At 44.7% G+C, this 15,395-nt stretch overlaps 2 protein-coding genes across 2 annotated transcripts in view; both read left to right on the top strand.

The window, feature by feature from the left end:
- Positions 1–122: 122 nt before the first annotated feature.
- Positions 123–578, top strand: lipt1 (lipoyltransferase 1; the record flags this gene model as incomplete). The annotated part of the gene is given in 1 exon segment (XM_034117460.1): positions 123–578. A coding segment is annotated over 1 exon segment (386 nt), but the record flags the coding sequence as incomplete, so codon positions are not given.
- Positions 579–7,238: 6,660 nt separating this feature from the next.
- The window catches only part of eif5b (eukaryotic translation initiation factor 5B), a gene marked incomplete at its 5' end in the record, with an annotated part of 23,234 nt that continues 15,077 nt past the window's right edge, over positions 7,239–15,395 (top strand). Inside the window, 8 exon segments of the mRNA XM_034117459.1 lie at positions 7,239–7,691; positions 7,994–8,130; positions 8,209–8,286; positions 8,401–8,551; positions 13,443–13,550; positions 14,656–14,751; positions 14,837–14,896; positions 15,363–15,395. The exon segment at positions 15,363–15,395 is cut by the window's right edge and continues 242 nt beyond it. Of these exon segments, the coding sequence (XP_033973350.1) occupies positions 7,239–7,691; positions 7,994–8,130; positions 8,209–8,286; positions 8,401–8,551; positions 13,443–13,550; positions 14,656–14,751; positions 14,837–14,896; positions 15,363–15,395 (1,116 nt within the window).

The raw sequence follows: 15,395 nt of genomic DNA, 5'->3' as shown, positions 1-15,395 counted from the left end.
ATTGGGACAATTCTAAAATCACAATAAATAACAACCAACAGTAGAAAACAATTCACAAGATTTTAAGATTTTTTAATAAAATAAAAAATGAAATAGAAACTAATCTTTCTTGTTTTTCTCCCCAGAGTTCGGCCTCAGCGCCGCGCCCTCGCTCGTGGACCCGTCCGACGACTCGGCGTTCCCCGGCGTGCTGGCGGCGGCGGAGGATCTGCGCGGCTGGGACTGGACGTTCGGGAAGACGCCGAAGTTCAGCGTTCAGACGAGTCTGCCTGGGGGGGGTCACCTGAGCCTGCAGGTGGTCAGCGGACGGATGGAAGACGTGGAGCTGAGCCTCCTGGAGGACTGGATCCCAGAGAGGCTGATCGGAGCGATGAGAGATGCGCTCAGCGGGGAGAAGTTCTGCAGAAAGCATGCGGCCGCAGCGCTGAATGCACGCCTGCTGCAGGGGGGGGGGGTGCAGCACAGAGTGAAGGTCCTCTGTGACGACATCATCAACGCATTGGGATGAAACACGAGAACTGATCATGGTGCAGGAAATACATTTTCAATAAATCTTATTTTTTATTTATCAAAGTCAACGTTATTGTCTTTCAGTTTGTGTGCAGAGATAAAAATACTGTTTCCCACTTTCCTGAATACAAAGCAAGATATATAAACATATGTATCACATGACACTTGTAAGTCGCTCAATACTTTGGGGTGAAGTGTCTCAGGGACACAACGACATGCAGTGGGGTTTGAACCTGAGACCCCCTGATCGCACAAGTCCGCTGCGCCACACGCCTCCCATGTATAAACCTATATATACACAATTCTACTATTTCAACAATTAGACAGTTTATACATCCGAACAGTCAGGAAACCGAGGAAAGTCTTCCATCTGATTGATTTGATATATTTCTATTGATCACAGGTGATCACACTACAATATAACATTGTATGCACGAGTGGGAATTGAACCGGCAGCCTTGGAGACGTGCACTAAAGGCAGCACCGGTCTGGATATCACGGGACCTTTCTGACATTTTGTATGACCTAAGATTAAAGGAAAAATATCTGAAAGTTTAATGAAATGAAGGAAATTCTGTTTAAAAACATTTTCTGGGTTTTTTATTATTTATAATTAAAAAAAGAAAATTAAATGTTTGAATAAAATAAATATTTAAAGTTTTTATGAAACGTCCCGACTTTTATTATTATCTACGATTAAGATAAATAAATGTATAAACACAAATAAATAAAAATGTGTTTTATTTAAAGTCAAAAAGTGACTCTTACATGTAAACCAGAGCCATATAATAGATAATAATTATAATTAATAATTCTATCTATATGGCGCTGATGCAAACATATGAAAACTTTAAAAAGGAGCTTCATTTTTCCCCACTTTCTATTCTTAATAATAATTGTAATAAATGTTTTTAATGTAAAATAAAAACAATATAACTATTTTTAATTTAATTTATTAAAGGGCCTTTTTTTTAATAATTAATCTCTATTAATTAATTTATTACTAATTAAAGTAATTTTGTTGTTTTTTATTATATATTTTATTCTGGGTCTAAATTAAAGCGTGACGCTCAGCAGACGGCTCATGTCGCAGCACGCATGCGCAGTGAACCCCCTCTGTGCCATGCTGCTGAGCGGATCTCTGCCTCAGAAGAGAGGTATCACTCCGCCGATTCTCCAGGGACTACATTCCATCAGATTGTCTGTAGTAATTGTAGAAAGGGGTTTAAATAAAGAATAAAACTAATTCTAAAAACACTAAAATGGAAGAAAATATGTAAAATAATTTAAAAAAATGTTTTATATAAGTGTTTACATTTTTGTGATTTTTGGGACAATAAATATAATTTAATTAAAATGTGTCTTTGTGCTGTGCAGGTCTTTGTGCTGTGCAGGTCTTTGTGCTGTGCAGGTCTTTGTGCTATGCAGGTCTTTGTGCTATGCAGGTCTTTGGGTTCACTCCCATGTTGATAAGAGAATTAGAAACTTGCGAAAATATGACTTTAAGTTGCATTTAAAATGTATTTGGGATGAATGTTTTAAAAGGATTTCATTTTCTGGACAATAAATGAAATACAGATTTGACTATTTAATGGAAGGACAGCATTAAGATTCATTTATTAAATTAAATATTATTATTAATACTTTTTTATCATTGATTGTTATTTTTAATATTCTTCTTCTTATTATTTAATTTTAATTCAAATGTACTTAATTACAAGTCATATATATATTATTTTATTGTAATTTTGTATATATTTGCTGTTAATGGTCATTTTAAATCTGTATTTTATTGTATTTTATTGTATATTTTTAATATTTTATAACTAATCATCCGTCTCTCTAACGGTCCTTGTTTCTATGGTAACGGCAGCGCATTCTCTGCTCTCTCTGGTCCCGGAAGAATCCACGGAGTGAGACCTCCGCTGCGGCCCACACAGGAGACGATCTTTGTGACAGTGTGTGTGTGAATCCGTCGTTGAACGGACAGAGAACCGGAGAGCAACCGGAGCACCGGAGCAGAAGCACAATGGGGAAAAAACAGAAGAAGTCCGGAGAGGACAGGTAACGATTTGACGGTCTCACAGACACCTGACAGCGGACAGGACTGTTAGCATTGCGTTAGCTTAGCTGCTAACCGCGAGAGCGCCTGTTCAACAGCGAGTGGAAAGCTACATGCTACGCTACATGCTAACAGGCGGTACAATGAGGGGGAGCTAAGATGCTAAGCTAACTGTTAGCATGTCTCTTATCACAATGTGACATTTATTTAAGCCTTTTCAAAAACACTCTACAACTCCTTCAGATAAATGACACACATACATATACTATACATATTAATGCTCTCTCTCTCACACACACACACACACACACACACACACACACACACACACACGTCAACATATAGATAGAAATATGCTTTATTTATCCCAACTGTTTAAACTATTGTCCCAGTAGCTGTGTGTAACAGTCTGATGTAACACCTGTTAGCTTCTCCACAGGTAAATCATCCCAGGTAACCCCCCTGTGAAAACACTCTGTTAGCAACACATGTCCTGCTTTAGTAACCTTGAACAAAGGAGAGAAAGTGGTTAAAATGAGCTGTAAAAGCTCCAACAGTGAGGAAGTACCGGTAGTTGTGGAATGTGTCTCTGTTGTGGTGGAGAAAATACTAAATAAAGCTGTACAGCAGGAATAAGAGTAAGGGGCACAGGGGGCTGAAATAAAGGGTCGAGAGAGAGAGAGACCACCGAGTCGGCAGCTTTTTGTTCACATTGTTCACAGAGACTGAGGGAGGAAGAGGAGGAAGAGGAGGAACTATATATTCAGTTCATTTTAAAGAGTCCTCTCCTGCTGATGTTCAGGTGTATATCAGTATGTAGTATCTCTACTTTAAAGAGTCCTCTCCTGCTGATGTTCAGGTGTATATCAGTATGTAGTGTCTCTACTTTAAAGAGTCCTCTCCTGCTGATGTTCAGGTGTATATCAGTATGTAGTGTCTCTACTTTAAAGAGTCCTCTCCTGCTGATGTTCAGGTGTATATCAGTATGTAGTGTCTCTACTTTAAAGAGTCCTCTCCTGCTGATGTTCAGGTGTATATCAGTATGTAGTGTCTCTACTTTAAAGAGTCCTCTCCTGCTGATGTTCAGGTGTATATCAGTATGTAGTGTCTCTACTTTAAAGAGTCCTCTCCTGCTGATGTTCAGGTGTATATCAGTATGTAGTGTCTCTGCTTTAAAGAGTCCTCTCCTGCTGATGTTCAGGTGTATATCAGTATGTAGTGTCTCTACTTTAAAGAGTCCTCTCCTGCTGATGTTCAGGTGTATATCAGTATGTAGTGTCTCTACTTTAAAGAGTCCTCTCCTGCTGATGTTCAGGTGTATATCAGTATGTAGTGTCTCTGCTTTAAAGAGTCCTCTCCTGCTGATGTTCAGGTGTATATCAGTATGTAGTGTCTCTACTTTAAAGAGTCCTCTCCTGCTCATGTTCAGGTGTATATCAGTATGTAGTGTCTCTACTTTAAAGAGTCCTCTCCTGCTCATGTTCAGGTGTATATCAGTATGTAGTGTCTCTACTTTAAAGAGTCCTCTCCTGCTGATGTTCAGGTGCATATCAGTATGTAGTGTCTCTACTTTAAAGAGTCCTCTCCTGCTGATGTTCAGGTGTATATCAGTGTGTAGTGTCTCTACTTTAAAGAGTCCTCTCCTGCTGATGTTCAGGTGTATATCAGTATGTAGAGTCTCTACTTTAAAGAGTCCTCTCCTGCTGATGTTCAGGTGTATATCGGTATGTAGTGTCTCTACTTTAAAGAGTCCTCTCCTGCTGATGTTCAGGTGTATATCAGTATGTAGTGTCTCTACTTTAAAGAGTCCTCTCCTGCTGATGTTCAGGTGTATATCAGTATGTAGTGTCTCTACTTTAAAGAGTCCTCTCCTGATGATGTTCAGGTGTATATCAGTATGTAGTGTCTCTACTTTAAAGAGTCCTCTCCTGCTGATGTTCAGGTGTATATCAGTATGTAGTGTCTCTACTTTAAAGAGTCCTCTCCTGCTGATGTTCAGGTGTATATCAGTATGTAGTGTCTCTACTTTAAAGAGTCCTCTCCTGATGATGTTCAGGTGTATATCAGTATGTAGTGTCTCTACTTTAAAGAGTCCTCTCCTGCTGATGTTCAGGTGTATATCGGTATGTAGTGTCTCTACTTTAAAGAGTCCTCTCCTGCTGATGTTCAGGTGTATATCAGTATGTAGTGTCTCTACTTTAAAGAGTCCTCTCCTGCTGATGTTCAGGTGTATATCAGTATGTAGTGTCTCTACTTTAAAGAGTCCTCTCCTGCTGATGTTCAGGTGTATATCAGTATGTAGTGTCTCTGCTTTAAAGAGTCCTCTCCTGCTGATGTTCAGGTGTATATCAGTATGTAGTGTCTCTACTTTAAAGAGTCCTCTCCTGCTCATGTTCAGGTGTATATCAGTATGTAGTGTCTCTACTTTAAAGAGTCCTCTCCTGCTCATGTTCAGGTGTATATCAGTATGTAGTGTCTCTACTTTAAAGAGTCCTCTCCTGCTGATGTTCAGGTGCATATCAGTATGTAGTGTCTCTACTTTAAAGAGTCCTCTCCTGCTGATGTTCAGGTGTATATCAGTGTGTAGTGTCTCTACTTTAAAGAGTCCTCTCCTGCTGATGTTCAGGTGTATATCAGTATGTAGAGTCTCTACTTTAAAGAGTCCTCTCCTGCTGATGTTCAGGTGTATATCGGTATGTAGTGTCTCTACTTTAAAGAGTCCTCTCCTGCTGATGTTCAGGTGTATATCAGTATGTAGTGTCTCTACTTTAAAGAGTCCTCTCCTGCTGATGTTCAGGTGTATATCAGTATGTAGTGTCTCTACTTTAAAGAGTCCTCTCCTGATGATGTTCAGGTGTATATCAGTATGTAGTGTCTCTACTTTAAAGAGTCCTCTCCTGCTGATGTTCAGGTGTATATCAGTATGTAGTGTCTCTACTTTAAAGAGTCCTCTCCTGCTGATGTTCAGGTGTATATCAGTATGTAGTGTCTCTACTTTAAAGAGTCCTCTCCTGATGATGTTCAGGTGTATATCAGTATGTAGTGTCTCTACTTTAAAGAGTCCTCTCCTGCTGATGTTCAGGTGTATATCGGTATGTAGTGTCTCTACTTTAAAGAGTCCTCTCCTGCTGATGTTCAGGTGTATATCAGTATGTAGTGTCTCTACTTTAAAGAGTCCTCTCCTGCTGATGTTCAGGTGTATATCAGTATGTAGTGTCTCTACTTTAAAGAGTCCTCTCCTGCTGATGTTCAGGTGTATATCAGTATGTAGTGTCTCTACTTTAAAGAGTCCTCTCCTGCTGATGTTCAGGTGTATATCAGTATGTAGTGTCTCTACTTTAAAGAGTCCTCTCCTGCTGATGTTCAGGTGTATATCAGTATGTAGTGTCTCTACTTTAAAGAGTCCTCTCCTGCTGATGTTCAGGTGTATATCAGTATGTAGTGTCTCTACTTTAAAGAGTCCTCTCCTGCTGATGTTCAGGTGTATATCAGTATGTAGTGTCTCTACTTTAAAGAGTCCCCTCTCTTCTTCTGTAGTGCCAAAGATGACGGTGTGGATCTCGATGCTCTCGCTGCAGAGATCGAAGGAGCCGGCGCCTCCAAAGAGCCGAAAGGGAAGAAGAAGAAGAAAGGAGTGAAGAAGGAGGACTACGAGTGAGCCGCCATCTTTAATCCTCCTCCTTGTTGTTGTTGTTGTTGTTGTTGTTGACCCTACCTGGTGTGTGTGCTCCTGCAGTGAGGAGGAGATCCTGAAGGAGCTGGAGGAGTTATCTCTGGAGACTCACGGAGGGAAAGCAAAGGTAAGCTGTGAAACCCTCCTGTTTGTTTGCTTGTTTGTTTACATTGTTTACCTGTTGTTGTTGTCTTTATCCAGGCGGAGGCAGCGGAGGAAGCGGAGGAGGCGGAGCCTCCCAAACCAGAGAAGAAGAAGACGAGGAAGGGGAAGAAAGGAGGCGCTGAGGAAGATGAGGAGGAGGAAGAGAAGAAGGTACATGTGAATGATATAGTGTAGCGCCACCTACAGGCAGATTCAGTGAGAACAGCACCATCTACAGGCCTGGCATATGTACTACAGCGTCTCCAGCGCTTTCGAACGGCAATGGCCGTGGCTGTCTCCTCCTGATTGGTGGAGTTGGCCCAATAGCCGTAGCGCCACCGTCCTGACGTCAGGACAGTGTTCAAATCTGGATCAGTTTTTATCAGATCCGTTGCAGCCCCTTTTTTAGAGATTTGGGTATGGAGGAAAATAGAGAGGGTTGTGTTTTCTGACACTTGGTGAGTTCCCTGGAACACCGGGGACACATATTCATGTAGAAAAGACGTACAAACGTGCATTTTGCATGATAGGTCCCCTTTAAATAAAAACTAAAAAGTTCAATTTATTTCCTGGTAAAGAAAGAGGAGTTTGTTGTTGTTGTTGTTGTTGTTGTGTTTCCTCTCTGCTGAGCGCCAGAGGCCCGAGGCAGTGCTTTACGTAGTTACAGACTGACTGTTGATATTTATCTCATTCGATAGTTCAGAACATTTTACACGTTTTTTACATTTATGCTTTTCTTTCAGAATTTCTGAGTGTTTAGGAATTTAAATATTCTTCATCTCATTTCTCCTCTTCAGGCTCCTCCTCCTCTTCAGGCTCCTCCTCTTCAGGCTCCTCCTGCTCCTCCTGCTGCTGCTCCCTCCGACTCTGATGAGGACATCTCTCGCTTCAAAACCAAAAAACAAATGTCTGTTTCTGAAGAAGACGTGAAGACAGGAGGAGGAGGAGGGAAAGAGGATGAAGGGTCTGATGATGACGAAGAGGAGGAGCCGTCCTCCAGGAGGGACAAGAAGAAGAAGAACAAAGGCAAAGCGATGAAGGTGGACAGTGATGAAGAGGAGGACCAGGAGGAAGACGGAGGATCCAAGATGAAGACGGCGGCTCAGAAGAAGGCGGAGAAGAAGGAGCGCGACAAGAAGAAGAAGGAGGAGGAGAGGATGAAGAGGATGAAGATGAAGGAGAAGGAGAAGGAGAAGGAAGGCAGCGTGGAGCCCAAGAAGGAGCCAGAAGCCCCGCCCCCTCAGGAGGCTGCTCCAATCGCAGCGGCCGAGGAGCAGGAGGAGGCGGAGCCTATGGGAGAAGGTGAGACGGACAGGAAGGAGGGATTTACGATAAAGATAATTATATACAAACAAATAAATAAAAAGTCTTTTTTTATTAATGATTATTATTTATTTCATTTTTCCACATTTTGAAAATGTAAATTCTTCTTCTTCATTTATTTACAAATAATAATTATTATTTTCCCTTTTTCTATTTCCTTTGATTTAATATTATTTTACAGGTTATTATTATTATGTATTACTGTTTTTCATGACTCACCTTTGACTCTAAATTCATGTTTCTTTATGGCTCATCATCTTCATCATCTTCATCATCATCAGAGGAGGAGACGGAGGGCGACAAAAAGAAGAAAGACAAGAAGAAGAAGAAGGGGGAGAAGGAGAAGGAGGAGAAGAAGAAGGGACCCAGTAAAGCCACAGTGAAGGCCATGCAGGAGGCGCTGGCCCAGATGAAAGAGGTGCAGGGGCATTCTGGGTAATGTAGTCAGAGTGCTTGTTGTTGTTGTGGTGTTTCTTATAACTGTTGTTGTTTACAGGAGGAGGAGACGGCCAGGAAGGAGGAGGAGGAGCGAGTTCTGAGGATGGAGGAGATGGAGAAGCAGAGGGAGGAGCAGGTGAGCAAGTCTCTCAAGAGTTCTTCATTTCTCACTTAAGATATTTAGATATGTTTTTAATTTTGAACAGAACAAATATATAAAACATAAACTCATATATTTATAATATTTCAGGAGCGTTTGGATCAGGAGCGGAAAGACAAGAAGAAGCTGAAGGAGAAGGAGAGGAAGGAGCGTCTGAAGAAAGAAGGGAAGCTCCTCACGAAAGCTCAGAAAGATGCTCGAGCTCGAGCTGAAGCTACACTGAAGCTACTGCAGGCACAGGGTGAGGCTACGTTAGCTTAGCATCAACACTGAAGCTACTGCAGGCACAGGGTGAGGCTACGTTAGCTTAGCATCAACACTGAAGCTACACTGAAGCTACTGCAAGCACAGGGTGAGGCTACGTTAGCTTAGCATCAACACTGAAGCTACACTGAAGCTACTGCAAGCACAGGGTGAGGCTACGTTAGCTTAGCATCTACACTGAAGCTACTGCAAGCACAGGGTGAGGCTACGTTAGCTTAGCATCAACACTGAAGCTACTGCAAGCACAGGGTGAGGCTACGTTAGATTAGCATCAACACTGAAGCTACTGCAGGCACAGGGTGAGGCTATGTTAGCTTAGCATCAACACTGAAGCTACACCGAAGCTACTGCAAGCACAGGGTGAGGCTACGTTAGCTTAGCATCAACACTGAAGCTACACCGAAGCTACTGCAAGCACAGGGTGAGGCTACGTTAGCTTAGCATCAACACTGAAGCTGCTGCAAGCACAGGGTGAGGCTACGTTAGCTTAGCATCAACACTGAAGCTACACCAAAGCTACTGCAAGCACAGGGTGAGGCTATGTTAGCTTAGCATCAACACTGAAGCTACACTGAAGCTACTGCAAGCACAGGGTGAGGCTACGTTAGCTTAGCATCTACACTGAAGCTACTGCAAGCACAGGGTGAGGCTACGTTAGCTTAACATCAACACTGAAGCTACTGCAAGCACAGGGTGAGGCTACGTTAGCTTAGCATCAACACTGAAGCTACTGCAAGCACAGGGTGAGGCTACGTTAGCTTAGCATCAACACTGAAGCTACACCGAAGCTACTGCAAGCACAGGGTGAGGCTACGTTAGCTTAGCATCAACACTGAAGCTGCTGCAAGCACAGGGTGAGGCTACGTTAGCTTAGCATCAACACTGAAGCTACACCGAAGCTACTGCAAGCACAGGGTGAGGCTATGTTAGCTTAGCATCAACACAGAAGCTACACTGAAGCTACTGCAAGCACAGGGTGAGGCTACGTTAGCTTAGCATCAACACTGAAGCTACTGCAAGCACAGGGTGAGGCTACGTTAGCTTAGCATCAACACTGAAGCTACTGCAAGCACAGGGTGAGGCTACGTTAGCTTAGCATCAACACTGAAGCTACTGCAGGCACAGGGTGAGGCTACGTTAGCTTAGCATCAACACTGAAGCTACTGCAGGCACAGGGTGAGGCTACGTTAGCTTAGCATCAACACTGAAGCTACTGCAGGCACAGGGTGAGGCTACGTTAGCTTAGCATCAACACTGAAGCTACTGCAAGCACAGGGTGAGGCTACGTTAGCTTAGCATCAACACTGAAGCTGCTGCAAGCACAGGGTGAGGCTACGTTAGCTTAGCATCAACACTGAAGCTGCTGCAAGCACAGGGTGAGGCTACGTTAGCTTAGCATCAACACTGAAGCTACACCGAAGCTACTGCAAGCACAGGGTGAGGCTACGTTAGCTTAGCATCAACACTGAAGCTACTGCAAGCACAGGGTGAGGCTACGTTAGCTTAGCATCAACACTGAAGCTGCTGCAAGCACAGGGTGAGGCTACGTTAGCTTAGCATCAACACTGAAGCTACACCGAAGCTACTGCAAGCACAGGGTGAGGCTACGTTAGCTTAGCATCAACACTGAAGCTGCTGCAAGCACAGGGTGAGGCTACGTTAGCTTAGCATCAACACTGAAGCTACACCGAAGCTACTGCAAGCACAGGGTGAGGCTATGTTAGCTTAGCATCAACACTGAAGCTACACTGAAGCTACTGCAAGCACAGGGTGAGGCTACGTTAGCTTAGCATCTACACTGAAGCTACTGCAAGCACAGGGTGAGGCTACGTTAGCTTAGCATCAACACTGAAGCTACTGCAAGCACAGGGTGAGGCTACGTTAGCTTAGCATCAACACTGAAGCTACTGCAAGCACAGGGTGAGGCTACGTTAGCTTAGCATCAACACTGAAGCTACTGCAGGCACAGGGTGAGGCTACGTTAGCTTAGCATCTACACTGAAGCTACTGCAAGCACAGGGTGAGGCTACGTTAGCTTAGCATCAACACTGAAGCTACTGCAAGCACAGGGTGAGGCTACGTTAGCTTAGCATCAACACTGAAGCTACTGCAAGCACAGGGTGAGGCTACGTTAGCTTAGCATCAACACTGAAGCTACTGCAAGCACAGGGTGAGGCTACGTTAGCTTAGCATCAACACTGAAGCTACTGCAAGCACAGGGTGAGGCTACGTTAGCTTAGCATCAACACTGAAGCTACACTGAAGCTACTGCAGGCACAGGGTGAGGCTACGTTAGCTTAGCATCAACACTGAAGCTACTGCAAGCACAGGGTGAGGCTACGTTAGCTTAGCATCAACACTGAAGCTACTGCAAGCACAGGGTGAGGCTATGTTAGCTTAGCATCAACACTGAAGCTACTGCAAGCACAGGGTGAGGCTACGTTAGCTTAGCATCAACACTGAAGCTACTGCAAGCACAGGGTGAGGCTACGTTAGCTTAGCATCTACACTGAAGCTACTGCAAGCACAGGGTGAGGCTACGTTAGCTTAGCATCAACACTGAAGCTACTGCAAGCACAGGGTGAGGCTACGTTAGCTTAGCATCAACACTGAAGCTACTGCAAGCACAGGGTGAGGCTACGTTAGCTTAGCATCAACACTGAAGCTACTGCAAGCACAGGGTGAGGCTACGTTAGCTTAGCATCAACACTGAAGCTACTGCAAGCACAGGGTGAGGCTACGTTAGCTTAGCATCAACACTGAAGCTACACTGAAGCTACTGCAGGCACAGGGTGAGGCTACGTTAGCTTAGCATCAACACTGAAGCTACTGCAAGCACAGGGTGAGGCTACGTTAGCTTAGCATCAACACTGAAGCTACTGCAAGCACAGGGTGAGGCTATGTTAGCTTAGCATCAACACTGAAGCTACACTGAAGCTACTGCAAGCACAGGGTGAGGCTACGTTAGCTTAGCATCAACACTGAAGCTACACTGAAGCTACTGCAAGCACAGGGTGAGGCTACGTTAGCTTAGCATCAACACTGAAGCTACTGCAAGCACAGGGTGAGGCTATGTTAGCTTAGCATCAACACTGAAGCTACACTGAAGCTACTGCAAGCACAGGGTGAGGCTACGTTAGCTTAGCATCAACACTGAAGCTACACTGAAGCTACTGCAAGCACAGGGTGAGGCTACGTTAGCTTAGCATCAACATTGAAGCTACTGCAAGCACAGGGTGAGGCTACGTTAGCTTAGCATCAACACTGAAGCTACACCGAAGCTACTGCAAGCACAGGGTGAGGCTACGTTAGCTTAGCATCAACACTGAAGCTACACTGAAGCTACTGCAAGCACAGGGTGAGGCTACGTTAGCTTAGCATCAACACTGAAGCTACTGCAAGCACAGGGTGAGGCTACGTTAGCTTAGCATCAACACTGAAGCTACTGCAAGCACAGGGTGAGGCTACGTTAGCTTAGCATCAACACTGAAGCTACTGCAGGCACAGGGTGAGGCTACGTTAGCTTAGCATCAACACTGAAGCTACTGCAGGCACAGGGTGAGGCTACGTTAGCTTAGCATCAACACTGAAGCTACTGCAAGCACAGGGTGAGGCTACGTTAGCTTAGCATCAACACTGAAGCTACTGCAAGCACAGGGTGAGGCTATGTTAGCTTAGCATCAACACTGAAGCTACACTGAAGCTACTGCAAGCACAGGGTGAGGCTACGTTAGCTAAGCATCAACACTGAAGCTACACTGAAGCTATTGCAAGCACAGGGTGAGGCTACGTTAGCTTAGCATCAACATTGAAGCTACTGCAAGCACAGGGTGAGGCTACGTTAGCTTAGCATCAACACTGAAGCTGCTGCAAGCACAGGGTGAGGCTACGTTAGCTTAGCATCAACACTGAAGCTACACCGAAGCTACTGCAAGCACAGGGTGAGGCTACGTTAGCTTAGCATCAACACTGAAGCTACACTGAAGCTACTGCAAGCACAGGGTGAGGCTACGTTAGCTAAGCATCAACACTGAAGCTACTGCAGGCACAGGGTGAGGCTACGTTAGCTTAGCATCAACACTGAAGCTACTGCAAGCACAGGGTGAGGCTACGTTAGCTTAGCATCTACACTGAAGCTACTGCAAGCACAGGGTGAGGCTACGTTAGCTTAGCATCAACACTGAAGCTACTGCAAGCACAGGGTGAGGCTACGTTAGCTTAGCATCAACACTGAAGCTACTGCAAGCACAGGGTGAGGCTACGTTAGCTTAGCATCAACACTGAAGCTACTGCAGGCACAGGGTGAGGCTACGTTAGCTTAGCATCAACACTGAAGCTACTGCAGGCACAGGGTGAGGCTACGTTAGCTTAGCATCAACACTGAAGCTACACTGAAGCTACTGCAAGCACAGGGTGAGGCTACATTAGCTTAGCATCAACACTGAAGCTACTGCAAGCACAGGGTGAGGCTACGTTAGCTTAGCATCAACATTGAAGCTACACTGAAGCTACTGCAGGCACAGGGTGAGGCTACGTTAGCTTAGCATCAACACTGAAGCTACTGCAAGCACAGGGTGAGGCTACGTTAGCTTAGCATCAACACTGAAGCTACTGCAAGCACAGGGTGAGGCTACGTTAGCTTAGCATCAACACTGAAGCTACTGCAGGGTGAGGCTATGTTAGCTTAGCATCAAGAGACTGGAAACACATTATTATTTGTTGTTCTCTTTCTGCTGATACACATCTTGTATCTTATGGGATGTTAGTAATACACCAGTATTACTTTATATTTCCACATGTTTCATTTATTTATGTTTCTTTACGTTCCCATGCCGTTGATCGCTTAATTATTCTTTCATGTTTTTCAGGAATTGAAGTTCCGACCCGAGACGACTCGCTGCCGAAGAAGAAGCCGGTCTACGGAGACAAGAGGAAGAAGAAGGAGAAGGAGAAGCCTGCGCTCCAGACTCCAGAAGGTATCACTATATTATTATTATTATTATTCACTTTCACTTCACGCTTAGTTCCTACATGTGAGTGTTTCCCTCGTCCATGTTATTATTTATAGTCCTTGGGCAGCGACACAAATAACATGCAGCACGAACCCCTCATAATAACATGCAGCACGAACCCCTCATAATAACATGCAGCACGAACCCCTCATAATAACATGCAGCACGAACCCCTCATAATAACATGCAGCAAGAACCCCTCATAATAACATGCAGCACGAACCCCTCATAATAACATGCAGCACGAACCCCTCTCATAATAATAGCTTGCATTTATATAGCGCCTTTCAAGGGACCCAATGCCTCTCACACTAACAGACCTAAAGGTACCAACGCTGCTCCTTTAAATGTGTCTTTATAAAAGGAGCAGAAACCCTGAAAATATCAGTTTAATTTACCGTTAAACCCCGTCTCTTTCCCCCTCTCTTTTCCCGTCTCTTTCCCCGTCTCTTTCCCCGTCTCTTTCCCCGTCTCTTTCCCGTCTCTTTCCCCGTCTCTTTCCCCTCTCTTTCCCCGTCTCTTTCCCCGTCTCTTTCCCCCTCTCTTTCCCGTCTCTTTCCCCGTCTCTTTCCCCGTCTCTTTCCCGTCTCTTTCCCCCTCTCTTTCCCGTCTCTTTCCCCTCTCTTTCCCCCGTCTCTTTCCCCCGTCTCTTTCCCCCTCTCTTTCCCCGTCTCTTTCCCCGTCTCTTTCCCGTCTCTTTCCCCCTCTCTTTCCCCGTCTCTTTCCCCCGTCTCTTTCCCCCGTCTCTTTCCCCGTCTCTTTCCCCTCTCTTTCCCGTCTCTTTCCCCCTCTCTTTCCCCCTCTCTTTCCCCCGTCTCTTTCCCCTCTCTTTCCCCCGTCTCTTCCCCCTCTCTTTCCCCGTCTCTTTCCCCCTCTCTTTCCCGTCTCTTTCCCCCTCTCTTTCCCCGTCTCTCTTCCCCCTCTTTCCCCGTCTCTTTCCCCGTCTCTTTCCCCCGTCTCTTTCCCCCTCTCTTTCCCGTCTCTTCCCCGTCTCTTTCCCCGTCTCTTTCCCCGTCTCTTTCCCCCTCCTCTTTCCCCCTCTCTTTCCCCGTCTCTTTCCCCGTCTCAGAACCATCGGCGGTGGCCTCGCCGGTCCCAGAGACACCTGAGCCGGCTGCCGTTGTGACGGAGGCGGAGAAGCCGGCCGCAGTGCCCCCCCCACCTGGTGAGATCAGAACCAGGTTAATTAGATATAATAATCAATAATAATAAATACTGATATTTATTTATTTGTGTGTGTGTGCATGCAGAGGTGAAGCCAGACGCTGCTGTGGACGACTGGGAGGCCATCGTCACGGACGAGGAGAAAGGTGACTCTTTCATTACCTTCCTCACTTTACTCGATACGGGAACATACGGATCTGTTGGTGCACAAACTATTTTAGGATCAAAGTTAAACTAAACTTGCATTTTCTTGAAGAATAATCACTTTTTTAAGTGTAATGTTGGCTATTTTTCCTGATGGAAGCGTTCGGCACACATGTTGTGTTCAAGGACCGTTGGAAAGATAACAACTCAACAATTAATTCCGTTTTTCAGTCTCTGATAAAAAGAGTCATTTTGTGGGATTGTTTTTTAAATGAAAGCCACTTCCCGTCCTGCTTTCATTTTTAATGTCACTTTTTTTTAAGGTTATTTTTGTCTATTTTTCCTGATGGAAGCGTTCCTCACACATGTTGTGTTCAAGGGCCGTCGGAAAGTAGCAACTCCTATAATGTTTTGAGTTTTTACAGGTTGGGATGAAAAGGTGATTTTATTGATCTTTCCTTCTGTCAGAGTTAAAGAAAGTCCACATCGAGGTGAAGGAGG

Source organism: Trematomus bernacchii, unplaced genomic scaffold (assembly GCF_902827165.1).
Source record: "Trematomus bernacchii unplaced genomic scaffold, fTreBer1.1, whole genome shotgun sequence".
NCBI classification, from domain to species: Eukaryota; Metazoa; Chordata; class Actinopteri; order Perciformes; family Nototheniidae; genus Trematomus; species Trematomus bernacchii.
This window is presented reverse-complemented; position numbering and strand designations above follow the sequence as displayed.